At 51.5% G+C, this 26,825-nt stretch overlaps 1 protein-coding gene across 1 annotated transcript in view; it reads right to left on the minus strand.

The window, feature by feature from the left end:
• FANCD2 (FA complementation group D2) overlaps positions 1 to 26,825 on the minus strand; it is a 909,275-nt gene that overhangs the window by 336,707 nt on the left and 545,743 nt on the right. Inside the window, exon 33 of the mRNA XM_078661284.1 lies at positions 2,410 to 2,520. Coding sequence (XP_078517410.1) covers positions 2,410 to 2,520 — 111 coding nt within the window. The remainder of the gene's footprint in view (positions 1 to 2,409; positions 2,521 to 26,825) is intronic.

Here is a 26,825-nt window from a genome sequence, read left to right on the forward strand (position 1 = left end):
ACCTGATAGAGGAATTGGAAATGCGTTTCTCTTCCCTTTTTGTGTTCTTCTGGGCCGATATTGCAGTAATTCTTCCATCTCATCCCAGGGAGCTCAATCGTATCAGGACAATAGACCTTGTGTATTAGCAATACGCCGATGATTGGCCTGAAGACCTGGCTATTCGAGCAGTAGCGGCACCCCCCCCCCCTCCCCCCCTCCCTTCAGCGCCTTGAGACCCTCACAGGTGAGTAGCGCGCTTTACATGTTGACATGGGTTCCTGTTCCTATGATATTTTGGGTCTCACTCGCGTTTTGACCCCACACTCGTCACATCACTCTATCTAGTGTTGAATACTCAGCATCTATGTGATATTTACCATACCTGAATCACCAGCTTGCTAATCACTGTTGCTTCCCTCCCTTATCACGCCATGATCCCACACTTCATACTTTCTTCTATGCACATTTCCCAGCCTTCACATAGTACCTATACAGCTTATTGAATCTTTTGTGCATTCTGAGGTATCGCAGGTCAGCGATAAAACATTTATTTTATGGTTTGTTTCTTTATAGATTCCCCCTGACGAAGTGCTATGCACGAAATGCATAGGGGATAGTGCTCACTTATGTGATTTATTGAAATTATGGACAAACAACTACTGATGTATATATTCAACAAGATTGAGGACATTTTATCATATGCTGGAATATGATGATTTCTAATGATAATATCAAGAATTAAAAAGATAGCATTACCATCTGAATACTTTTCAGTTTACTGATTTCTTCAAACAGTCTACGCGCATTCGCGCTATTAGAGTGCACGAGATTTGACCTTACACTGCGTAAGGCCCTATTGTTGATTTCTTCTTACACCTCAAGTTCTAGGAGATGGCCATCTCGAGCATCCAGAAACTGAGAACATTTTACTTTATTCTTTGAATTTTGATTAATAGAGAGTGCAGCGGTCTTTACAATTTTCATTTTGATTATAATTGTTGTCATCCTCTCCTATAGAACCTGATGGTGTGATGTGTAGAGGATCTGTATCTGGTATACTGGGTAATGGTGAAGAAAGTGGCGGGGTTTGAGGAATATTAATAAGTCTGGTAGGCATGTCCTTTTTTCTCTTGAGAGCGATTTTGTATTGTGTCTTCCTTCTTTTTTTAATGTATTACTGGTTTAGCTGTTATGTGTTCAGTATCAGGATTTATATGGATTTTCTTCTATTTAGGATCCGGCTTTTCTTTCATTTTTTTCTCCAAAATCAGCTCCAGTAGATTTAAAGGAGGGTCTTTTTGTTTTGATGCCGAGCTAAATTTCATACTTTTTCTCTTTTGATCAGAGAGGTTTCGGAGCCGAAGGCATATCGTCTAGGGGCCGAGCCGGAAGGCTTGACTTGCTGTTTCGGTGCAGAGCCGGAAGGGGGAGCGTTGGAATCAGAGTCTCGGTGCCTACCGTGGCCAGATGGCAGTGGTGGCCCAATAGCCTTTTGTTTACGGGACACTGGTTTGGTGGGTAAAGGGGGTTTGGTACTCACGCCACCCTGTCCAGCTAGATCGTTGTGGGACTCCAGTTCAATTTCCTGAAGGGAGAAGGCCTCTTCTTCTTCCATTGCCGATGCTTCCATCTCTTCTTGTTCGATATCTTACCCGAAGATATCAGGGGTGTCCTTGATACTCTGCCGCTACATGTCTCTTCGTCGAGCCCGACGATCCCGCAGAGTCTTTATGGATCGGAACGACCGACATGTGTCACAGTCTTCCTCCCTATGCTCTGTGGCAAGACAGAGGTTATAGACGTTAAACTAGTGTGCGGATATTTGGAGCGGCATCGAGGACAGAATTGAAGTGGCGTCTGTTCCATCGGCAGAAGGCCCAATGCTGGGTTTCAGTTAGAAGTCGACCGAGGGAAACAACCTAGCCACGCAGGCCGCTGTTAAAGTTTTTCCGACAAAATAGTTAGAGTTTTCATAAATTTCAACATGAAAAGATGGAAGACGCGATCAAAACAATACAGACAACAGTGGAGTGTATTGCGCACCAAGGGATCCCGACTGACTGAATGTTTCGAATCGTAGCACTGCAATACACATTCAAACCTGAAGGCGGAAAGAAAACAATCTAACATCGGAGTCAATACCCCTGCGCACTATCACCGAATGGAGGAGTCACCTTACCTCGTGACTGGAAAAGACTACTTGAAAGAAAAACAACTTGCAAACATCCAGACCTGACCCAACACTAGAAGGAAGGAGTATGCCAAGCATGTATATCTACAGCACACATGCCTCAAACACTATGCCATTCATCTAACATTTAAAGAAAACAAAGCGTACACTTATGTAGTATGCCTAAAAAAGCAACATAAATGGAACATACTACATTGAACTGCAGCTACTAAAATCCTATCAAGTGCATACACTACCTAAACAATTCTTCCATTGACAGTTCAGCTTCCTTTTCTTTCAAACGTCCTGCAAAGACCCCGATGGCTGACTTCCACAGCTTACGATTTTCATGTAGAGAGAATCCATTCCTAAGAAAGAAAACCTATTTGTTTCAAATTTCATTTAGCTTTTTTTCTTGCACATTGTAGGAAAAACATTACTTTGAATAAGGGGACTTTACCAGATTCACTACTACTAGAAAAAAGAGTTAACAATAGGAAGAGTTCAGTATAGATACTTCTGTACTGTAAACAGACAGCACTTATCATATAATGACAACTAGATGATTTGCAACATATTATGAGCCGAATGGTGTTATACACAAAGAGAGAGAATATAGGCAAAAATGTATTTACATAAACCAATCATCCAAAAAGAAAAATATTTATTTGTTAGTTTTCGTGGAAGACCATCAGTTTTTTCAGCTCAGATCTTAAGAAGCATTCTTCAACTTAAAAAGCAATGAAATATGAAGTTACTCTTACGTCCACACATTATCTTCTTGATATTGATTTTTAAAAACAAACATTTTCATTGCCATTTTACCGTTCACAATAACAAAGTACATTTGGATACAGTAGGTTGGATTGCAATACTTTCTGTTTACCATGTAGTGCAGTGCAATTCATATTTATTTATTTATATCGATTGGTACGTAGTTCTGGCATTTATATCGATTGGTACGTAGTTCTGGCAACCGTGAGGTGCCAGGTCCAACTATTGCCATGTAGAACTGGGGTAAAAAACTGGGGGAGTGTTCATGGAATTCCGAGTACTGTTGTCAGGTGAAGGAGCGAACGTTGTATACACTTTGGTCGGTACAGCTGTGCACTGCTAGGGATGATGGGAGATACTTGTCGAACGCGTTCTGACTTCTAGTCCTCAGGTGTGGTGTGGTGCGGCTTATGGTGCTATGTACTAGTGGTTCTGCTTGGACGTGTGTGCTTGTGAACTAGGCTGGTAGTTGTGAGGTCTGCGATACGTGCGTTGCACCATCTGGGTTGTCATGGGGCGGGGACTGTTGAAATTGGTGTAATAGAAGGGCCCCTTCCATGGAGATGGGGAACTTGCGCATCCCTTTGACCTTCTCCTCCCGTAGTGTTTCATCCTCAGCCGCTACCCATTTATGTACTGCTCCCTCCCATGCCGCGGTCGGGGGGCCTGTGGGGGAGCAGCAATGCATGGCTATGCATCGTTTAGCTAGTAAAATGACCAGTGCAACAAACCTATTGGGTACTTTGTGCTTGGTGCTGACCCTTCACAATTCACCAACTACCGGCCCATCTCACTTCTGCCTAAACCTGCTAAGGTTTTGGAGAAAGTGGTACAGACTCAGTTGGCCCAGTATCTGTCATCTAATCAGCTGTTACATGAGTCCCAGTCCGGCTTTAGAACGGGTTACAGCACCGAGACTGCGTTGCTAGAGGTCTCAGAAATTATTAGGGAATCAGTGGATAAGGGCGAGGAGGCCATGTTGGTCCTCCTCGACCTATCCGCTGCATTTGACACTGTATCCCATGACATACTAGCAACTCGTTTACATCAGCTCGGGATCAGTGGCACAGCACTGGCTTGGATTAATTCCTTTCTGTCTAATCGGTTCCAGAGGGTCACGTTGCACCCATTTGAATCAGAGGACAAACCCCTTCTGTGCGGTGTGCCCCAGGGCTCTGCCCTCAGCCCTCTATTGTTCAACATCTACGTGGCTCCTCTTGCCAGGGTAGTAGAATCTTGGGGTGTCAGGGTGGTCTCCTATGCTGATGATACTCAGCTTATTTTTTCATTCAGAGGCCACTCTGACTCCCAGTTTTCCAATTTTAGAAACTGCCTTGGCAATATCTGCACGTGGATGTCTGCTAATCACCTGGCGCTCAATGCCGAAAAAACTGAGGTTCTTTTCTTCGTCAGAAATCTCCTCCCCTTGCCAGCTTTTGGTGGCCCACAGTTCTGGATCCCCCCCCTAAGCCAGTTCAGGCTGCCCGCAACCTAGGCTTTATATTTGATAACACCTTGTCTGGTAAGTCCCAAGTCAACAAGGTTGCGGGGGCTTGCTTTGCGAAATTGCGCATGATCAGGAAGATATTTCCGTATCTCCCTCAATCTTCCCGTAAAACGGTGGTCCAGGCACTTATTACTACACATTTGGACTATGCTAACAGTCTGTATGCGGGTGCCCCCAGTATTTGATTGACCGTCTGCAAATTGTCCAAAACGCCGCAGCTCGGCTTATTGGCAATATCCCTGCTCGCACCTCAGTTAGAGCGTACAGAGATGAGCTTCATTGGCTCCCTATAGCTCGGCGTATCGATTTTAAGATCTTGACCTTGGCATTTCGTGCTATTCATGGAACAGGCCCGTCTTACCTGAGTAAACGCCTTAAAATTTCATCTTCAGTTAGACACCTCAGATCTAACAGCCTTCGTTTACTGATCGTCCCAAGATTCAGGCTTTCCCGGTGCGGCGGCAGAACTTTCACCGTCATTGCTGCCAAACTCTGGAATAGCCTTCCTTTGGATCTTAGGTTCATTGAATCTGAGACGGCCTTCCGACGTAAACTCAAAACCTGGTTGTTTACTAATCGGTCATAATAGTGTCTGCACCTCTTATTTCCTTTCTGTGGGATTTACTCCTGGTACCTTCTTTGGGGGACATTCGGGTAATCTTAGCGCCGGGACACCTCCGCCGGAGGTAGCCGTGCGCTTTATAAACTTCAAAAAATAAAATAAATAAATAAATTTGTGTTGCTTCTGTATCCAGGAGATACCCAGTGCACAGGATTCCCAAGTGGACAGGTGTGTGAGCCCGGTGAGTTCTCTGAGAGATTTGTGTATATTGTGCCAGTACGCCTGTATGGTGGGCAGCTCCCGAACATATGGTGAAAGTCTGCGTCCTGTGAGTGGCATCTAGGGCAGAGGAATTGAGTGTCAGGATAAAATCTTTGAAGACGTGCCGGTGTCAGATATGCCCTATGTAGAATATAGACTTGTATATTTTTAAATCGTGCATTTCTTGACACTTTCTTAGGAAATTCAAGAGCCCTCTCCCATTCCTTCTCATGTAGGGGGCGTCCTATTTCTTCCTCCCAAGTGGTCCGCAGGGTCTCTAGGGGTCTGTTCGTAGGTTCCCTTATGGTTTTATAGAGCCATGTGGTTAGGAGTCCCCCCACCCCTATATACAGGATTGTGTGAATAACAGTGTGTGTCTGGTTCCCCCTTCGATAGGTCGTGATACCTTCGGTAACTCTCGAGTAATTGACGGTGAATCAAAAACTGGCCAGGGGGGAGATCGTGGTCGTCTATGAGTCGTTGAAACGGTCTTCTTCAAATAGCGACTCTGCTTTGGTGATACTGCAGGTCGTCCAGGTGTGGAGCATGTTAGGTGTGTAATGGTGTTCATGTTTAGGCCATCCGACGAGTGGCAGCCGGGGAGAGTAGGGGGCCCCCCTTGATGACATACAGTGTATTCTTTGCATGCATTTGCGGGCTATTGCTACTTGTAAGGGATGCGTCTGTCTCGGTGTAGTTCCCGGTACTAGTAAGCGGCGTAGTTCTGGGATGGCCACCTGGCCGGTCGTGGTGTACATCTCACCTAAGTATCTGCCTGACGTCCAGTAAGACAACCATTGCAGCTGTGCCGCGAGAAAGTAGGATTTGAATGATGGGGCACCTAGTTCTCCTTGCGTTATGATAATAATAATAATAATAGGGAGTCTTGTAAAGTGCTTGGTGACGCACAACGGCGTGTCCCCGCGCTAAGAGAGGTGCGAGAGTTAGCGAGGAGAGTACTTGAGCGTGGGGCAGCTACCGGACGTACAAGAATGTCTTTAGCTTCGCTCTAAAGATGGACTCTGAGGGTTCCAGACGCAGCGCGGTGGGGAGTTTGTTCCAGCTCGATGCTGCCAGATACCTAAAAGATCTGCCGCCCATCCGAGCTTTGAACACTTTGGGAATGGACAGGCGCCCTGAACCAGAAGATCTAAGGGAGCGGGAGGGTTGATATCGTGTCAGCAGGCCTTGCAGAGGCCGAGGTGCCCTGCCATTGACAATACGATGGCAGGTGCAAAGCGCTTTAAATTCCACCCTACTTCTCACCGGAAGCCAGTGCAGGGCTTGAAGCGCGGCTTTAGACGCTGATCTTCTAGGCATTCTAAGAACCAGGCGGGCTGTGGCATTTTGCAAGACCTGCAGGCGACTCATATTCTTCTCCAGAGTCCCTAGGTAGAGTAGGTTGCCGTAGTCCATTTTGGACGTTACTAGTGCATGCACTAGTGTTTGGCGGGCTTTGATGGGAAGGAGCTCCAGAACCTTCCTGAGACTCTTAAGTATCCCAAAGCAAGTGCCAACCACTCGGTTAACCTGGGGACCGAAGGTCAGGCTGGTATCAAACTAAACACCCAAATTCCTCGCCTCCTGGCAGGGAATTGGTGCCGGACCCAGGCAGGGTGGCCACCACGCTGACGTCCAGGCCGCTTGGTCTCCACCCACCACCAGCACCTCAGTCTTGCCTCCGTTGAGCTTGAGGCAGTTAGCGGACATCCAGGCAGCGAGATCTTGCATGCATGCTCTGAAGTTGTCCGCTGCAAGACTGGGTGCGCGTGATAGGGAGATGACCAACTGCGAGTCGTCGGCGTATGACACCAAGCGCAGACCGTGGCTCTCCACTATGGTGGCCACCGGGGCAACGTACAGATTAAAAAGGGTCGGACTCAGGGACGAGCCCTGCGGCACTCCCTGGTCCAAGGCTACTCGCTTGGAGTAGCAGTCGCCCTGTCTGACTTGGAAGCCGCGGTCAGCCAGAAACTATTGGAACCACTTTAACGCTGCACCTCCTACCCCTCCTTTGTTCAGACACTGTAGCAAGGTGGCATGTGCTACAGTGTCGAACGCTGCACTCAGGTCCAGAAGAATCAAGGCCATGGTATGGCCCTCATCGGCACCTTGCCTGATGGTTTCAGATGCCATAAGGAGCGCTGACTCTGTCGAGTGCCGTGGGCGAAACCCAAACTGGGTGGGATGTAGAAGGTTGGTATCTTCCACAAATTGCATTAACTGCAAATTAACCACCTTCTCTGCCACTTTGGAGAAATAAGGTAGTAAGGAAATGGGGCGTAAATTCTCCAGCTTTTCGAGGCTGATGTTGGGCTTCTTACGAAGTGGGAGCACCATGGCTTGTTTCCATTCCCTAGGCAACTTGCTGGACCTGAAAGAGACATCCAGCAGATATCTAATATAAGGTTCAAGTGCCGTCAGACTATCCCCCAGCCGTTTAGAAGATACTGGGTCCTGTGGAGAGCCTGATTTCACTGACCTACATATTCTGATCAGATCTTCTGCTGGAGGGCAGGTCAGGTTGAGCAGCAGGTCCTTGTCATCTGCCTCTTTTTTTAATTCTTCAAACTCACCTCCTGCAGAGGGTCGAGCAGGGAATGCCGAATACATTTTGGCTACTTTGTCGCCAAAATATTCTGCAATGCGATTACAGGTGTCTGCTGAGCAGTCCTCCGTACCTGCTGAGAGCTTGGGGATGGTTAAGGATTTGTAAACACAGAACAACTCTTTCGAAGAGTTCTCTGCACCCAGGATCCTGTCGGCATAGTGGGCAGCTTTCACTATCCTGATCAGGTTGTGATATGCCCGTCTATTTACGAGATATCTCTCTCTTGCCTGATTGTCATAGGCTACCCTCCACTGCCTTTCTGCTCGCTTGCAGTCCCTCTTAGCTCCACGCAGTTCCTCGTTGAACCAAGGTGCCGTTCTCTGTTTCCGGCCACCCTCCTTCGTCCGACCAAGAGGGGCTGTGCGATCCAGGGCAGCCGTGATGCGGTCATTAAGTAGTTTATTAGCTGTCTCCGCATCAGTACCTCCGGGAGGGCCCTCCGCGGTAAGAGCTATATTAAACTCTGACAGAGAGAACTTGGCCCATTTCCGTCTTTGGTAATTGAGGGGGGTACTGTCTGTCTCCTTGTGTTTTGGGAGCTGAATTACAAATGGCACCAGGAAGTGGTCGGTCCAGGGGAAAGGCACAGGCCGCGCCACTGCGACTGCATCCCAGTTTGCAAATATCGGATCTAACAAGTGTCCGTGCTGATGTGTCGGAGACTGACCTTTTAACTCTAATTGTAAGGCCTGAAGGTCTTGTTGGAACTCAACCGCTCCTTTATCCTTCTGATCCTCTAGGTGCATATTGAGGTCGCCAAGGAGCAGAAACTTGTCTCTCCGTAACGCTGCCTCCGTAACACACTCTAAGAGGTTAGTTAGGGCAGTTTTAGTTTTGCCAATGCTATCCTGTGTCTGCTTTTTCCCCATATTTGGGAACCGAGGAGTGAGTCTAGGTCTCTAAAAAAGGTTCTGGGCGGGATTACCGGCAGATTCATGAAATGATATAGAAGCCTCATGACTATTATCATCTTGGCTGGAGCCACCCGGCCGATCGGGGCTAATGGAAGGTTCTGCCAAAATCTGACCGCTGACCTGATACCGGCCAATGCCCGACGGTGATTGCCCTCGAATATGTTGGCTGGGGAGTGATAGAAACGGATCCCGAGGTATCGGGGGGCTTCTGCTGTCCATGACACTCTGGTCCCCTAGCCAGATGTTCTAGGGGGGAGTGTTCGGATGTAATGGGTATACTGTGGATTTATCCCAATTCACTCTCAGTCCAGATGCGTTAGCGAACTCTGTGAGCATCGGCCAGATGGGTGTGAGATCTGCAGTGATGTCTTGAACATATAGAAGAAGGTCATCAGCGTACATGGATACACTGTGTATGGTGTCCGCAATGGGAATGCCCCAATGTTTACCCTCCTGGCGCAGTCGTAACGCATGGGGTTCTACCGCAAGGGCAAAGAGCAGAGGCGATAGCGGGCAGCCTTGCCTCATGCCTCTCCGCACGATCTTCTTGATATTGATGCGCAGGGAATTACATTTTTCTCAGGGAGGCATAGCTTAAAATTATGATCAATTAATTGGATGGAATATAGTAATATTTAGTTTGGCAATCACAGTACACAGACCCTAAACTTTATTCTAAGCATGTTTACAATCGATTTCTACCCCCATAGCGAGAAAGTGTATGGATCTTGGGTGACCGAAATGCACCAACAAGTATCTGGCCATCATTGCCAATAGTCACTGGGTAAAGTCTAATTCTAAAAATGACCAATTTATAATGATATACGTGTGATTAACTTGTGCCACTTAACTATGTGAACTTCCATTCGAAACCTCAAACTAATTTTCCAACAAACAGCTCCAAGGTATCACTGTGATATAAACATCAAACTTGAATAACATCTGTATGTATGTATGTACTTGAATGAATTTCTAAAGTGCACAGCTACTACAAAAGTGTCCCGGCACTAAGGCAGGCGGACAAAAAAAGGAGAAAATTAACCACCCTACATTTTGAACAAATGTGTCTTCAGTTGCTTTCGAAATATGTTTTTCTCTGGGATACATCGGAGTTCAAGAGGGAGCTTGTTCCAGTACTTGGCTGCCAAAACAGAGCAGGCGGAACCACCCCACGTCTTCTATTTGGTGTAAGGAACAGCCAGCAACTAGGCAGACTGTAAATGCAAAGTTCTTTTTGGACAGTGTAGGAAGGTAGGATCCTTCTGGCATGGTTACCCCCACTGTTTGCTTGGTGTCAGTGTGTTTTCGACTTAGTCTGCTGGGATCCTGCTAATCAGGACCCCAGCAACTGTGCTTTCTCCCCTTCAGTACCTCCACAATTGGCTACTGGTGTACCTTTGTAAGTCCCTAGTATATGGTACTAAGGTGCCCAGGGCAAAGGTATACCAGGGGTCTCCCATGTGCTGCAGCATGTATTGTACCACCCATGGGAGTCCACTCAAAAGGTGACTACAGGCCTGCCATTGCAGCCTGTGTGAGTTGGTGCTTGCACCTCTACGATAGATATACGTTTTCATATATCTTAGGTCACTGCACTTAAAACCATTTTAGACATATTGTAGTCATCAGTCATTACGAGATGTCCAACGATATAGTGGCTGCAGCGAACTTAGTCATGTTTGGTATCAAACATGTTGTAATCATACCCCAACACTGATTACAGTGTTGGAAGTAAGATCCCATGTACTGGGGGCTCCTTGGGGGACTCCCTGTATTCCTGGTACCACACAAGGTATATATAAAAATAGATGTATTTATTCTAAACACCTGGTGTGGTTCTCCTTTCATTTGATCATTCATGAGATTATAGACTGGTTTAACATGCTGCTTTACATTCCTTCAAGACTTAGCCTGAAGGCTGCTCTCCACAGCTACCACTAGGATAGCTTTCTATAAAGGTTGTTTTAAACCTACCATCAAAAAGGGTCGTTTGGACTGGTGTAAGGTGCCCACTAGAATAGTGGACAGTATATGCCAGGCCAACTTCTCACAAGAATGAATAAGAGTACCTCCAAAAGAGGGGCAGAAAGGGCATCAACAACCTTTGCTGCGTACCACGCCATAAATTTAGTCCATCTACAGGCGTATACCGTTTTAGTGGAGGGACGCCTGGCTGCCAAGATGATGTTACAAACTTTGGGAGGAAGGTTGAAACCTGTCAAATGTCGTTGCTCACTCGCTACGCAAGAAGGTGGAGGCTGGACAGGTTCGGGTGGAGGACCGTCTCCTGCTGCTTTGTCAGAAGATCCTCCAGAAGAGGCAGTCTAATCGGAGGATCGATGGCCATGCTCAAGAGCTCGGGGTATCAGAGTCTTCGTGCCCAGTCCGGAGTCACAAGAATAACTTGGGCCCGGTCGCGCCTAATCTCCTTCAGCACTCTGAGCAGAAGTGGTACAGATGGAAAGGCGTACAGGTGGCCGCAATTCCACTCGTGACGAAAAGTGTCACGAGCGAGTGCTGACGTACGAGTTACCTACCTTCGGTAACGATGTATCTGGTATAGACGATTCTAGCCGCAGATTCCTTTCACGTAAAATTATCCCCAGGCGTGTGACTGGATCCGGAAACTTTTTTGCCACAGCATCCCTGCGCGCCCGGGGCAGGCGGATTCACGCAACTCCGCCCAGGTGTCATCCGCGAACATGACATCAGCGAGGTCACATAAGCCCCACCCCGGCGGGCCTACGTCAGTTTTTTTCTGACAACTTTTCCACACCACACCACGGAGCCACCAAATAAAAAACTGTGGGAGCATGGGAACAGTGTGCAAAAGAGTATATAAAAAAGAACCCCATAGAAACAGTGCAACACCGCAGTGTCCAAGGCCAGAGAAAGAGGGGGAGAACAGAGCAGAGCACTGAGCAGCCACCCAACCAACACATAAACAGCAATCCCCCACCTCTCCCCCGGAGACAGGGAACCTGCGTAAAAGTAATGTCACACGTAGCAGGCCGACAACCACCCCATGAAACAAGGAAGGGGAGGCAGTCTCAACAGGAACAACCAACCTCCACCCACCCCAGCCTAGACCCCCTAAGAAACAAGGGTAAGGCACGACCAGAGAGCCCCAACCCAGAGGTGGTAGAGGGGCCAGGCCCCTAGCAGCAAGAGGGAGGGAGGAAGGAAAAACCTCCCGACCTGGAGCAGCCATAGCAGCGGGGCATAGGAAGACCATAAGCCCCACCTTCCCAGAAGGGAATAACAGCAACCAGACGGAGCCACTGTCAAGAGCAAAAGAAAGTACTCACCGAGGGCATGGCCCCCCACCAGGAGGCGAGTACCAAGGACCAGCCCAGGGGTCCTCGCAGAACGGGGAGGTAGGGCGGGCAGTGAAGGAATCTGCAGCTAGAATCGTCTCTACCAGATACATCGTTACCGAAGGTAAGTAACTCGTACTTCTGATAGAGACTACTACCCGCAGATTCCTTCACGTAGAATAGATACCCTGGCAATACCCACGGGGAAGGAGGGTCTGCAAAAGGACCCCACCAGTCTTGAGAGGACAGAAGGCCCACATGGGACCAGCCCTGTAGACCACGGAGGCAACCTCGTCCCTACCAGGTAGGAGGACCCCCACAAGTCAAACGCCAGCAGTCCCAGAAGAGATGTAGGAGGAAGAAGGAAGAGTGGAGGCCCATACACTTACAACAGAGGGACCAAGGACAAGACCGGAGAGGACGAAACACCCCACTCCACCCACGGGGGAACCGAGCTGTCAGTGAAGAGGCGAGCCCACATTGAGGGAAAGCAACAGGCCAGCCAGAACGGCAGCTATAACCATAAGCCGCCAGAAGCATGAAGGACACTGAAGCAACCCAGCTCTCAGCACAAGAGCAGGAAGGAGAGGAATGGCCAGACCCACCACTACAAGGGCCAGGCACACAACCTCAAGAATCAGTAGCAACATACAGAAACACCATGGAGACCGGGCACCCGAAGGCAACCAGCACTCCCCAGCAGAGCAGAGCTATAAAATAGCTGCCACTACCCCACATAGGGTACGGTAAGTCCCAAAACACGGGAACCCTCTTTGGAAGAACTTCCGCAGCAGAGGAGAAAGCAAAAGCGCCAAGGGAAAAAACAGCCCAGCGGAAGGCTTGACATCAGCCCAAAGAAAAACAGAAGGCCTAATCTCAGGGCCAAGTCTGTGCAACAATTCCAGCAAAAACACACACACATACACACAGGCAACAAGGGCTGTCCAGCAGCCAACAATGCCAATGTCCCAGAAAGGAGGACTCAATGGCCAGCAAATACCACCTACAGCAAGGGCATCCAAAAGGTCCAAATCCAGCTCAGTTTAGCAGTCACTGAGGAGGAGGAGAATAAGGCGGAGGAGGAGGAGGAGGAGTAGGAGGTGGAGGAGGACGGAGCCCCGCCAGGAACCTCTGGATGGCAGAGTTGGCCGGATCATGGAACAACAGGCTGTCATCAAACGGAAGATCAATGAGCCGCTCCCGAATATTCTCCGGGAACACGCCGTCCTGAAGCCAAGCATGGCGACGGAGGGCTACTGAGGAAGCCATAGCCCGGCCCAACACCTCCGAGATGTCCAGAGTGGAGCGGAGTATAAACGCAGCTAGCTCCCGGCCATCCAAAGCATGATGCTGTAAGTCCACCTGAACAGTCTCATGGGAAGCCGCGGAACACAGAGACTCAGCCGAGTCCCACAGACAAGAGGAGACCCTCGCCAACGGCTGAAGACTAAGACGGCCGTCCTCGTAGCCAAGCGGGACGGGCAAGGGCCAGACCTGAAAGCCAGAAGCCACCGAAGAATGGGGTACCTGCCGCTCCTCCGACGAGCACCTCGGCCTCAGAAAGGGCGGGGAACCACCCTTCGACGCCGGTGAAAAAGACACCACGCCTCGGTCAGTCTCCGGGGAAGAGGACACCAAAATGTAGCCAGCCTCCTGAGAAGAGGGAGCGTCCGAAGACGAATCCGCTGCACGACCTGTGTGTGGAGCCGTGGAGTCCGCACCCTGAGGTAGGACGCCAGCACCATCCGGTGCCGAAGGAGAGACCGGATAGGGCTCCTCCAAGTCACACCGCACCAGGGACCGGAGCCGAAGTGGCCAAAGGGGCGCCGACTCGACCTCCGCCGAGGCAGCTGCCTGCGTGGAGGGACGTGAGGGACCGGGGGAGTGGCCCAAAGTTCTCCGCCAGCCTCGGCCCAGAAGGTTGCGGAGGAAGTCCGCGCGACCCATGTGGTGGCGCCAGAGACGACTCAACCTCCCACTCGCTCTCCGACGAGGCAGCCGTCTGCAGGGAGGGACGAGAAAGGCCCGGAGGGGGACGAGGAGTCCCCACCCCACCTCGGCCCAGAACGGGAAGAGAAGAGGTCACAGACCCTTGTGGCGCTGCCCGAAGCAGACACTGGCGCCTGGACGGCGTCAGCTCAGCCTTGGATGAGGCCTTTTTCTGACCAGAGGGCCGAGCGGGGCTCGGGATGTGACCCGAGCCCCGGTGTCCATCCGCGACACCACAGGGACTCCTGCGGGAGTTTGCGTTGTGGCAGAGGCGCCGTGGCGCGAAGGAGGCACCCCTGAGGGGCCGCACCCCAACAGCACCACATCCTCCAAGCCTGGATCCGAACCAGTTGGCGCCAGAGCTGCCAGCGGCGCTGCAGAGGGCCCCGCACGAGGCGAGGGATCAGTCGGCACCCCAGGAAGGGAAGGAGGAGGAGACGATAGCGAGGCCCGCAAAGCCGCCGCGTATGTCTCCATCTGGACTCTCAAAGCCCCCTCACTGGGAAACGGTGGATAGGAGGACGACACGCGGGACCGCATCACCCGCGGACAGCCCATGCCCCCGTAAGACCGAACATCAGCCCCCGGGGACAAACTGCGACACTTACCCACCAGGGAGCGACGCTCACGCGACATCGGAGAAGGACGAGGATGAAGACCACGGCCGTATCTGAAGCTGTCTGCCGAAGCTGATCGAAGGGAGGAGGTTGACCTGGAGAGACATGCCGATAGAAGTTTCATTTGGTGCTCCCGCCGCGACTTCGGCTTCAACTGTTGACACGCCTCACAATCAGTGGTGCCGTGATCCTCCCCCAAACACCACATACAAATGAGGCGAGGGTCCGTCGCCGACATAAGACGCCCACACGATGTGCAAGTTTTGAAGCCCGAAGGCATTCACACACTGTTCCACCAAGAGAAAAGACAATGGTGAAGAAAAAAGGGCCCAAAACAGGCCCACAGCATGACCGGATCTGCTTTGCACGTGGAAAAGGAAAAAACTTACGTAGGCGAGCCGAGGTGGGGCTTATGTGACCTCGCTGATGTCAGGTACGCGGACGACACCTGGGCAGAGTCGCATGGTGTCACCCCGCCCCCGGCGCGCAGATATGCTGTGGCAGGAAGTTTCTGGGTCCAGCCTCCCGCCTGGGGATAATTTTACGTGAAGGAATCTGCGGCTAGTAGTCTCCATCAGATAAGAACAGCAGACACAACAGCTACCCCACAGACGCAATGGCAAATATGTATTAAAAAAAACCTGCAGGAAGCAACAGCGGTGACCGTAATCCAATAGGCTAGGTAAGAACACCTTATGGGTAAAAACAGATACAATAACACCAGCCTGGTGAAGAGAACACCATCAGAAGCAAGATAAAGTAGAAAAAGGGCTTACACAAGAAAGCGGTACCCAGTTGCGATTTAAACTAATACGTCAAAAAAGAGGCAGATAACACAAAGGCATTCAGGAAAATGAATACACTGCAAGGGTGGGGTGGATTCGTGGAACTCAGGACTAAACTAATAGGAACACAAAAATGAAATGGAGAAAATCCGTCTTTCCCACAGAGTAACAGAGAACAAGGAGAAGGTCCACACCGAAGAGATTGGAAGACAGGAATGAAAGTTACCAAGGCCATAGAGCCTGCCTGCCTGCCTGAAGTACCATGATCGCCCATATGGACATAAGGAACAAAGAAAAGATGAAGTTGAAGTCCCTATAAGAGATACTAAGTGCATAGGTAACTCACACAATGCCCCTACGGCATACAACACAAGGTCCCCAAACAATGGGGAACAAGGCTATAGTACATTCGCAGAACATAAACTGAATACCCGCCATATAGTAAGCAGACAGGTAGGAAAAATAAAGTGGCAAAAAGAAGCTGTAAGGACAGGCTCCCAGGAGACCACAAAGTAAGATATGTTCCAGAAGGCAGGAAACTAAACCTGTCACTGACAGCATAAACTAGAACAAAAGCCCCTGCAACATGCAGAAACACCACCCCCGGTGTAACACTAGAAGGGAAAGAAGTTCTCAGTCTTATGAAGGCAGATAATGGTCTAACAAGGGGGAAACAAATTGACCCCGACGAGCCTCGTACAACAATAAAGTAAAGATTCCGTACCATGACAATCTCTGAACTGGTGTAAAGCTGAGTCCGCATGCGCACCAAAAAGGGATGCACCATCAAAAGGCATGTCAATTAAAGTAGTTTGTACAGCCTCCGAAAATCTGGAAGTATGCAACTATACACACCGACGTAAACTATGGAAGAGGTTACAGCCTGATCAACAGAATCTGTGGTATCCATACCACAGTGGATGAAGTATGGCAGCTTGTTGCCCATCTCATACCAAAGATTCAAGAGCATTCCGTGTTTTCTCCGGAAGGGAGGGCAAGAGATGTTCAACGGAGTCTCACCAGATTTGGGAGAAGCGGGCGAAGACACAATAAGTGTTCAGAGAGCGCAGGCAACTAGAAGAGAAAATACGACTACCACAAGCATCAAATTTCTTGGTGTCTTTCCGGCGAGACAGGAGGGATTAAAATCAATACTTTGGGTGACTAACGCAGCCAAAGCAATGACTAAATGGATGTCTAAGGAGACAGGAAGGATCCTCCAGGGCAATGCCTGTAAGAAAAAGAGGGGTCCACATGGAGCCTTGTTTCAGGTTTAGCTCCAGCACCCAACAGGATATCGGAAAAACAGTCACTATAAGGAAGAAGAGGCTCTAAATTAGACTGGTCAGGATGCAAAACGCAAAGTAAAGGGTCTGTTGACAATCCCACAGAAGAAGTTGTAAATCCAGTTCAACCGAAACTCTATTGAGCAAGTCCACCAGAGAAGAACTCTCTTCCATAGCAAAACCAGGAGGAGACAGGTGTGAGAAGGTGGGTTTCTGTTGCAGTAAACCCCCTCCCACTTTTTGCCAGACTACTGATGCACTTTTATTTGTTTATTTATTTGAAGAGTTTTAGGGCGGTATCAGAGCGCTTTACATAAGGAGTGGTTACAACAGAATATTGTTACATAGTTACATAATTTCCTAGAATAAAAACATAGCATGGAGAAAGACATTATTACAAAAATACATCTGTTACTAGAACATACGAATAAAATAGAAACAGGTCCAAGGAGCGAGGATGGTAGAGGGGTAAAAATTAAGGGTTAAGAGTACATAGCAAGTCAGGATGACCGACAATGGAAAAGAGAACTTCCGAGGATACCAAATGTCAGAAGACATATTGAACCAAACTGGAGAGGGTCCAGGGATCCACAAACAAACCGGTGCTGGACTGCATTACTGGTTGAGGCAGAGAGTTGGAAGTGGACGGGGTGTCCCACCAAGCTGAAACACGAAGAGCGCGGTGAAGCCGAGCAAGAGGGGCAAATACCAAACCAGAGACAGAGGGAGCTGGCTAGTGGCAAGGAGCAGTCCGGGCCCACCAAAACAGCAAGATGGAGTCACCAAGGACTCGGACCCCCAAGAGTTACAAAGACAAGATGGCGGGGCTGAGTGAATGCAAAAAAACCGAGCAAAAAAAAAAAACCACCCCAAAAGCACAGCTGAATGAGAAAGGCAGCAGCTTGGAACTGGAGGGAGGCAAGGTTTCTCCCAGGTAAACCACTGAGGAGAAGAGAGCGCAGGTGTCCAGGCAGCAGTCCCAGGAAGTGAAGAGGCAACAGCCGGTTAGGAGGACGAGCAACTCAGGAAGAAAGGAAGCAAGCTCTGTGGTGCAGGGCAGCAGTGCTTTGTGGCTTTCACCTCTGCACACGTGTTGGTTCTTGTTCCAGCGCAGCAGGATGACCGGCAACCTCATCTTTGATCCGGAAAGGCAGGTGATGGCCGGAGGAGAGCGATCCGCCAATTTCCCAACAGCCACCATGGAAGAAAGAAACCCCTCATCAGGGCATCATCAAGAAGACAGGGGGAGAGGGAGGCATGCAGGAGAGGCGAGGAGAGAATATGCCATTTGCCCAGCTGGGTAGGTGATGGCCATGGCGGCGAAACCAAAGCCAATCTCCCCTACAGCTGTCTGGAAGCTCCACCGGGCATCGGCCATGTTTGCTCGGGCTCCGCAGCCTGAGAACAATGATCCCGCAATCCTCAGAAGATCTCGAGACGATATGCAGGAGATTGGAGAAGATGAAGACCGCTGTTGAGAAGGACCCCAGGTGAGCAAGAGGGTCCGGGGGAGAAAGAAATCGGGGGATTTAAGCCAAAAAGGCAATCCCTGGCTGGGAGCCCCTGGCTGGAGCTCCTCATCCGTCGGCTGGTGAACTTGATGTGCCCTGGGTCCCTGCCAATCAGGTTCCCAGGACCTGTGTTCTTTCCCCAAAATTAACTCAAACTCAGTTGGCATCTCTGGCCCAGGTCAGCCTCTGGTAATGGTACCACAGGTACCTAGGGCACTGTGACCAGGGAAGACCTCTAAGGGCAGCACCACTTATTGTGCCACCCTTAATCAATCAATCAATCAATCAATCAATCATAACATTTGTATAGCGCACTACTCACCCGGAAGGGTCTCAAGGCGCTTGGGGGAAGGGGTCCGCTATTGCTCGAACAGCCAGGTCTTGAGTTGTCTCCTGAAGGCGAGATGGTCCTGGGTCAGCCGAAGGTGGATGGGGAGGGAGTTCCATGTCTTGGCCGCCAGGTAGGAGAAGGATCTGCCTCCGGTGTTGGCTCTTCTGATGCGTGGTACGGCGGCGAGGGCGAGGCTTGTAGAACGTAGCTGACGGGTGGGCGTGTAGAAGGTCAGGCGGTCGTTGAGGTACTTGTGGCCCAGGTCGTGGAGAGACTTGTGTGCGTGGGTGAGGAGCCTGAACGTGATCCTCTTGCTGACGGGGAGCCAGTGCAGGTCTCTCAGGTGGCCGGAGATGTGGCTGCGTCGGGGGATGTCCAGGATGAGTCGGGCGGAGGCGTTCTGGATGCTTTGGAGTCTTTTCTTAGCTTGGCTGTGGTTCCGGCGTAGAGGGTGTTTCCGTAGTCCAGTCGGCTGGTGACGAGTGCCTGGGTGACCGTTTTCCTGGTTTCGGTCGGGATCCAGCGGAAGATCTTGCGGAGCATGCGTAGGGTGTTGGAAGCATGATGAGGAGACGGCGTTGACTTGTCTGGTCATCGAGAGGGAGGAGTCCAGGATGAAGCCCAGGTTGCGTGCGTGGTCTGTTGGCTTGGGGGTGGAGCCCAGGGCGGGAGGCCACCAGGAGTCGTCCAATGCGGAGGGCGATGGTCCCAGGATGAGGACTTCCGTCTTGTCTGAGTTCAGTTTCAGGCGGCTGTTCTTCATCCATTCGGCGACGTCTTTCATCCCTTTGTGTAGGCTACTTCTGGCGGTGTCGGGGTCTCTGGTGAGGGAGAGGATCAGCTGCGTGTCGTCGGCGTAGGAGATGATGTTGAGGTTGTGCTTGCAAAAAACACAGTTGATGGACAGAATGTAGAACAATGTCATACATTCACCCCAGTACAAGGATCTGGGCCTAAATCCATCGTTTTTTTGCACTCCACACCACCCTGGGTTAGACACTGGCTATATGCAAATCAGCTCTGACCCTGTGCCTCATGGGAACAGTTCAGTCCGAACTACCAAGCCATGTCTTTCCCAGACCGGAATCAAGCATCCAAGGACCGGTTTCTGGCTCCTTCATCAGCCTGGATAGCTTGACTCCAGTGGTGTGGAGAGCCTGGGACTCACGTCTGAGCATACCCAGCCCACTCTGGGTGAAAATTGCAAAAAACACAGTTGATGGACAGAATGTAGAACAATGTCATACATTCACCCCAGTACAAGGATCTGGGCCTAAATCCATCGTTTATTTGCACTCCACACCACCCTGGGTTAGACACTGGCTATATGCAAATCAGCTCTGACCCTGTGCCTCATGGGAACAGTCCAGTCCGAACTACCAAGCCATGTCTTTCCCAGACCGGAATCAAGCATCCAAGGACCGGTTTCTGGCTATCAGCCTGGATAGCTTGACTCCAGTGGTGTGGAGAGCCTGGGACTCACGTCTGAGCATACCCAGCCCACTCGGGGTGAAAATTGCAAAAAACACAGTTGATGGACAGAATGTAGAACAATGTCATACATTCACCCCAGTACAAGGATCTGGGCCTAAATCCATCGTTTTTTTGCACTCCACACCACCCTGGGTTAGACACTGGCTATATGCAAATCAGCTCTGACCCTGTGCCTCATGGGAACAGTCCAGTCCGAACTACCAAGCCATGTCTTTCCCAGACCGGAATCAAGCATCCAAGGACCGGTTTCTGGCTATCAGCCTTCATCAGCCTGGATAGCTTGACTCCAGTGGTGTGGAGAGCCTGGGACTCACGTCTGAGCATAACCAGCCCACTCGGGGTGAAAATTGAAAAAAACACAGTTGATGGACAGAATGTAGAACAATGTCATACATTCACCCCAGTACAAGGATCTGGGCCTAAATCCATCTTTTTTTGCACTCCACACCACCCTGGGTTAGACACTGGCTATATGCAAATCAGCTCTGACCCTGTGCCTCATGGGAACAGTCCAGTCCGAACTACCAAGCCATGTCTTTCCCAGACCGGAATCAAGCATCCAAGGACCGGTTTCTGGCTATCAGCCTTCATCAGCCTGGATAGCTTGACTCCAGTGGTGTGGAGAGCCTGGGACTCACGTCTGAGCATACCCAGCCCACTCGGGGTGAAAATTGCAAAAAACACAGTTGATGGACAGAATGTAGAACAATGTCATACATTCACCCCAGTACAAGGATCTGGGCCTAAATCCATCTTTTTTTGCACTCCACACCACCCTGGGTTAGACACTGGCTATATGCAAATCAGCTCTGACCCTGTGCCTCATGGGAACAGTCCAGTCCGAACTACCAAGCCATGTCTTTCCCAGACCGGAATCAAGCATCCAAGGACCGGTTTCTGGCTATCAGCCTTCATCAGCCTGGATAGCTTGACTCCAGTGGTGTGGAGAGCCTGGGACTCACGTCTGAGCATACCCAGCCCACTCGGGGTGAAAATTGCAAAAAACACAGTTGATGGACAGAATGTAGAACAATGTCATAGATTCACCCCAGTACAAGGATCTGGGCCTAAATCCATCTTTTTTTGCACTCCACACCACCCTGGGTTAGACACTGGCTATATGCAAAGCAGCTCTGACCCTGTGCCTCATGGGAACAGTCCAGTCCGAACTACCAAGCCATGTCTTTCCCAGACCGGAATCAAGCATCCAAGGACCGGTTTCTGGCTATCAGCCTTCATCAGCCTGGATAGCTTGACTCCAGTGGTGTGGAGAGCCTGGGACTCACGTCTAAGCATACCCAGCCCACTCGGGGTGAAAATTGCAAAAAACACAGTTGATGGACAGAATGTAGAACAATGTCATACATTCACCCCAGTACGAGGATCTGGGCATAAATCCATTGTTTTTTTGCACTCCACACCACCCTGGGTTAGACACTGGCTATATGCAAATCAGCTCTGACCCTGTGCCTCATGGGAACAGTCCAGTCCGAACTACCAAGCCATGTCTTTCCCAGACCGGAATCAAGCATCCAAGGACTGGTTTCTGGCTATCAGCCTTCATCAGCCTGGATAGCTTGACTCCAGTGGTGTGGAGAGCCTGGGACTCACGTCTGAGCATACCCAGCCCACTCGGGGTGAAAATTGCAAAAAACACAGTTGATGGACAGAATGTAGAACAATGTCATACATTCACCCCAGTACAAGGATATGGGCCTAAATCCATCGTTTTTTTGCACTCCACACCACCCTGGGTTAGACACTGGCTATATGCAAATCAGCTCTGACCCTGTGCCTCATGGGAACAGTCCAGTCCGAACTACCAAGCCATGTCTTTCCCAGACCGGAATCAAGCATCCAAGGACCGGTTTCTGGCTATCAGCCTTCATCAGCCTGGATAGCTTGACTCCAGTGGTGTGGAGAGCCTGGGACTCACGTCTGAGCATACCCAGCCCACTCGGGGTGAAAATTGCAAAAAACACAGTGGATGGACAGAATGTAGAACAATGTCATACATTCACCCCAGTACAAGGATCTGGGCCTAAATCCATCGTTTTTTTGCACTCCACACCACCCTGGGTTAGACACTGGCTATATGCAAATCAGCTCTGACCCTGTGCCTCATGGGAACAGTCCAGTCCGAACTACCAAGCCATGTCTTTCCCAGACCGGAATCAAGCATCCAAGGACCGGTTTCTGGCTATCAGCCTTCATCAGCCTGGATAGCTTGACTCCAGTGGTGTGGAGAGCCTGGGACTCACGTCTGAGCATACCCAGCCCAGTCCGGTGGAGTGGCTGAAGGTGATGTGCTTGATGGAAGAGAAGACGGGATCAAGCGTGTGGCCGGCGTAGTGGGTGGGGGTGTTGACCAGTTGCTTGAGTCCGAGGTTGGCGAGGTTGTCCAGCAGGGCGGCGGTGTTGCGGTCCTTGTTGTTCTCCAGGTGGAAGTTGAGGTCCCCTAGGAGGATGTAGTCAGCGGAGGGGAGGGCGTGCGGGCTGATGAAGTCCGTGATGTCGTCGCTGAATTGTGTGCGTGGTCCCGGTGGTCTGTAGACAAGGGTGCCTCTGAGCGCCGTCTTTGGGTCGGCGTGTATTTGGAAGTGGAGGTGCTCAGCGACGGAGAAGGTGTCGTTGGAGTCGGTCGTGATGCGGATGGTTTTCTTGTGTACGATGGCGATGCCTCCTCCGGTCTGGTTGATGCGGTCCCTCCAGGTGATCTTGTATCCGTCTGGGATGGCGATGGCGATGTCGGGTGCAGAGGAGGCGTTCATCCAGGTTTCCGTGAGGAAGGCGACGTCTGGTGAAGTTGTGTCGAGCAGGTTCCAGAGTTCGATGGTGTGTCTGTGGATGGAGCGGGTGTTGAGCAGGATGCACTTGAGGTGGGTCTTGCTGGTGCTTGGCTTGGCGGGTGCGGTGCAGGTTCGGAGGCAGGTGAACTTGCAGGCCTTGCAGGTGAAAGGTTCGTGGATGCGTTTCGGGGTGGCCCAGCAGCAGGCGGGGTTCCGGCCGGCATTGAGTGCGTTGAGGGCGGTGGCGTCGTAGGTTTGTCGGGTGGTCTCGCATCGGCGGGGGCCAGGGGTCCTGGCACTGGGCGCGGTCCAGGCGCGGACAAGCGCAGACGGGCTTGCCTTTGGCGCGCCTTTGGCACGCAATCGGCGCGCCCGCTGCGCGTCAACACTGCGCGTACGCATGCACTCTGCCATAACTGGAGAGTGGGGGGGCGGAGGGGGCGGGGCGAGGGAGGAGCAGCTGGGAGGTGGGAGCGGGGTGGCGAGTGGGGGGAACGATGCGGTGATGCTAGAGGGAGCGGGGGTGGGGCCGCGGCGGAGCAGCGGCAGGGAGCGGGGTGGGGCAGCGGCACCGAGGTGCAGGGGAGAACTGGGCGACAAGGGGCAGCAAAAACCGACACGAGGAGGAGCGAGAAAAAACGGCAAAGAGACAATACAGAGTACAATTTAAAAAACGAAGCAGGCACAGAGGGAAAGTCAGGGGCAGGGGGCCAGAGAAAAAACGGCGATGAAACAATACAGATTACAATTTAAAAAGCGAAGCAGGCACAGAGGGAAGTCAGGGGCAGGGGGCCAGACCTAACAGGGGCAGAAGACTACTCCTGGCAGCGGCGGCGGCAGCGGGAGGAGAACGGCTACACTCGGGGTTGGCCACGCGGCAGGAGGAGCGACCGGACTGACCAGGTCAGGTCAGGTCAGGTCACAGCTCCTTGCCCGTGAGCCTCGCCTAAAGTACTCTTATGGGAGGGAGGAGCAGCTGGGAGGCGGGAGCGGGGTGGCGAGTGGGTGGAAGGATGCGGTGAAGCTAGAGGGAGCGGGGGTGGGGCCGCGGGGGAGCAGCGGCAGGGAGCGGGGTGGGGCAGCGGCACCGAGGTGCAGGGGAGAACTGGGCGACAAGGGGCAGCAAAAACCGACACGAGGAGGAGCGAGACAAAACGGCAAAGAGACAATACAGAGTACAATTTCAAAAACGAAGCAGGCACAGAGGGAAAGTCAGGGGCAGGGGGCCAGAGAAAAAACGGCGATGAAACAATACAGATTACAATTTAAAAAGCGAAGCAGGCACAGAGGGAAGTCAGGGGCAGGGGGCCAGACCTAACAGGGGTACAAGACTACTCCTGGCAGCGGCGGCGGCAGCGGGAGGAGAACGGCCACACTCGGGGTTGGCCATGCGGCAGGAGGAGCGACCGGACTGACCAGGTCAGGTCAGGTCACAGCTCCTTGCCCGTGAGCCTCGCCTAAAGTACTCTTGTGGGAGGGAGGAGCAGCTGGGAGGCGGGAGCGGGGTGGCGAGTGGGGGGAACGATGCGGTGAAGCTAGAGGGAGCGGGGGTGGGGCCGCGGGGGAGCAGCGGCAGGGAGCGGGGTGGGGCAGCGGCACCGAGGTGCAGGGGAGAACTGCGCGACAAGGGGCAGCAAAAACCAACACGAGGAGGAGCGAGAAAAAACGGCAAAGAGACAACACAGAGTACAATTTAAAAAACGAAGCAGGCACAGAGGGAAGTCAGGGGCAGGGTGCCAGACCTAACAGGGGCACAAGACTACTCCTGGCAGCGGCGGCAGCGGGAGGAGAACGGCCACACTTGGGGTGGGCCACGCGGCAGGAGGAGCGACCGGACTGACCAGGCCCTGTACCATTACACTCACTCACTGCTCTTGCAGGCTGGGTGTTTTGGAACAAAGTGAAGAGTCGACATGGCACACATCTCTGTGTGCCATACATACAACCCACTGCCCTGGCATAGATCAGTCACCCCTGTAGCTCGGTGCATCATACCAGCGGTGGGGGTACAGGTGCATGTACCCTGTACCCCTACATTGTCTAAGTCCATTCTTAGACATTGTAAGTGCAGTGCTGCCATTAAGAGTATATGGCTTTGGGAGTTTGTCATTACGAACTCCACAACACCATAGTGGCTACACTGAAAACTGAGAAGTTTGGTATCAAACTTCTCAGCACATTAAACCCTCACTGATGCCAGTGTGGGATTTAATTAGTGTGGGATTTAATTAAATATGCACACAGAAGGCATCTTAGAGATGCCCCCTGAAACACGACCTACCCCTAGTGTCTAGGCTGAGTGGCTCCTTTCAACTGCCACCACCACACATATTTCAGGACCCCTGGGTCGAGAGCCCGCTGCTCTCTGGGGCCTGAAACAATGCATATCTTGGGACCAGATGCCAAGCCTCCCTCCCCCAGGATGGGCAGGGTCCACAAAGGGGAAGCTTCAAAGTCTTGCCGCCTTTGTGAGCTTCCCGAGGACACTTGCTGCTTTCAGCAAATGGTCCCCACTGGTTCTGACCCCCACTTCGGGCGCGAGAACCGGCAGGAAAAACAAGTGAGAAAGAGAGGTGTGCCCACCTCTGCCAACTCCACCCCTGGGGGAGGAGAGGTAAAGCACAACTCTCAGTCCCCGCCATCTTGCAGATGGGGGGGACCCAGCCAACCAGGGAAAGGCTTATGCCCCCTTACACTGGAGGGTGGCATTATAGGGGGGGTACCCACCCCAGGGAAGGGACCTACCTGTAAAACCCCTAAATCCAGTATTTAGGGGCACCCCTGAACCTTGCTTCCTCAGACAAGAATCCACAAGAAGAAAAGAAAAAGAAGGACCGAACAGCTGTGCTGAAGCTAATAAGTGGAAGACGCCTTCTGACTTGGCCCCAGCCCTACCGGCCTGTCCCCACCTCGAACCTGCTCCTGCGAAATCCCAGTGTGTCCTGCAGCCAACAACCTCGAAAAACCCGGAGGACCTGCCTGCCGTTCATCCCAAAGACTTTGTCTGCCGTGAACACCGGATTGGTTCATCTCCAACCTCTGGCCGTGGCTGGAAACCGCAAATCCGCCCCACTCTGCACTCACCGTCCACGGCCCGAGCTCGAGTGGCCAAACACCACGTGGAGGTCCCCCCCCGGCGATCCTGACCCAAGATCCAGCGATTCCTGACCTGCCTTGAGCCTCCAGCCGACGTCTGCAGCCTAAATCCGGATGGTCCTCCCAACCACAACCAGTAGCTGGTAAGAAGATCTGACCCTAAAAGGCACCCCTGCACCAGATGCCCCACGGCCTTGGGTGGCCCAACCGACGGTGCCTAGTCAATCCCCAGCATCCCAACTTACCTCTCAAAGTGGTGGTCACACCCAGAAGACCTTTATCCCTGAGCCTGCAGTGCTTTTGCAAACCAGAGACTCCCCATTGAAAGCTACAGGGCTTCCGACGACAAAACAGCACTCTGCACCCAGTCACGCCAGTGCCGCTGAGGGTTCATCTTTTGTGCTGGCCAAAACCCCCATTTGCCTTGAGCTTAAGTCCAGGAGCTTTGCTCTCACAACCCAGTGGCCTGCTCGTCAGCAGCCACCAACCGGAGGCCCCTATCCCCCATGGATAACATTGGGCCTCAACACTCTGCACCCGGCCTCCCTAGTACAGCTGAGGGTGTACTAAGAGTGCATCCTTGACCCCGGGGAACCCCTGAGTCTTACCCCAGAATACCAACTCCCACAGTACTTTGAACCGTTAACACTATTTTCCTCCATAGGCTAACATTGACGGTTTTTCTATGAAATGTTTATAAGTGTGTGTGAGAAAGTGCCATCTTTCTTGCCTTGGTATGCCCCCACTTTTTTTCTGAACTGCTGATGTACTTTGACTGAGTGTGCCCTGGGTCCCTGCCAATCAGGTACCCAGGGCCTGTGTTCCTTCC

This window comes from Lissotriton helveticus, chromosome 9 (assembly GCF_964261635.1).
Source record: "Lissotriton helveticus chromosome 9, aLisHel1.1, whole genome shotgun sequence".
In the NCBI taxonomy this organism is placed as follows: domain Eukaryota; kingdom Metazoa; phylum Chordata; class Amphibia; order Caudata; family Salamandridae; genus Lissotriton; species Lissotriton helveticus.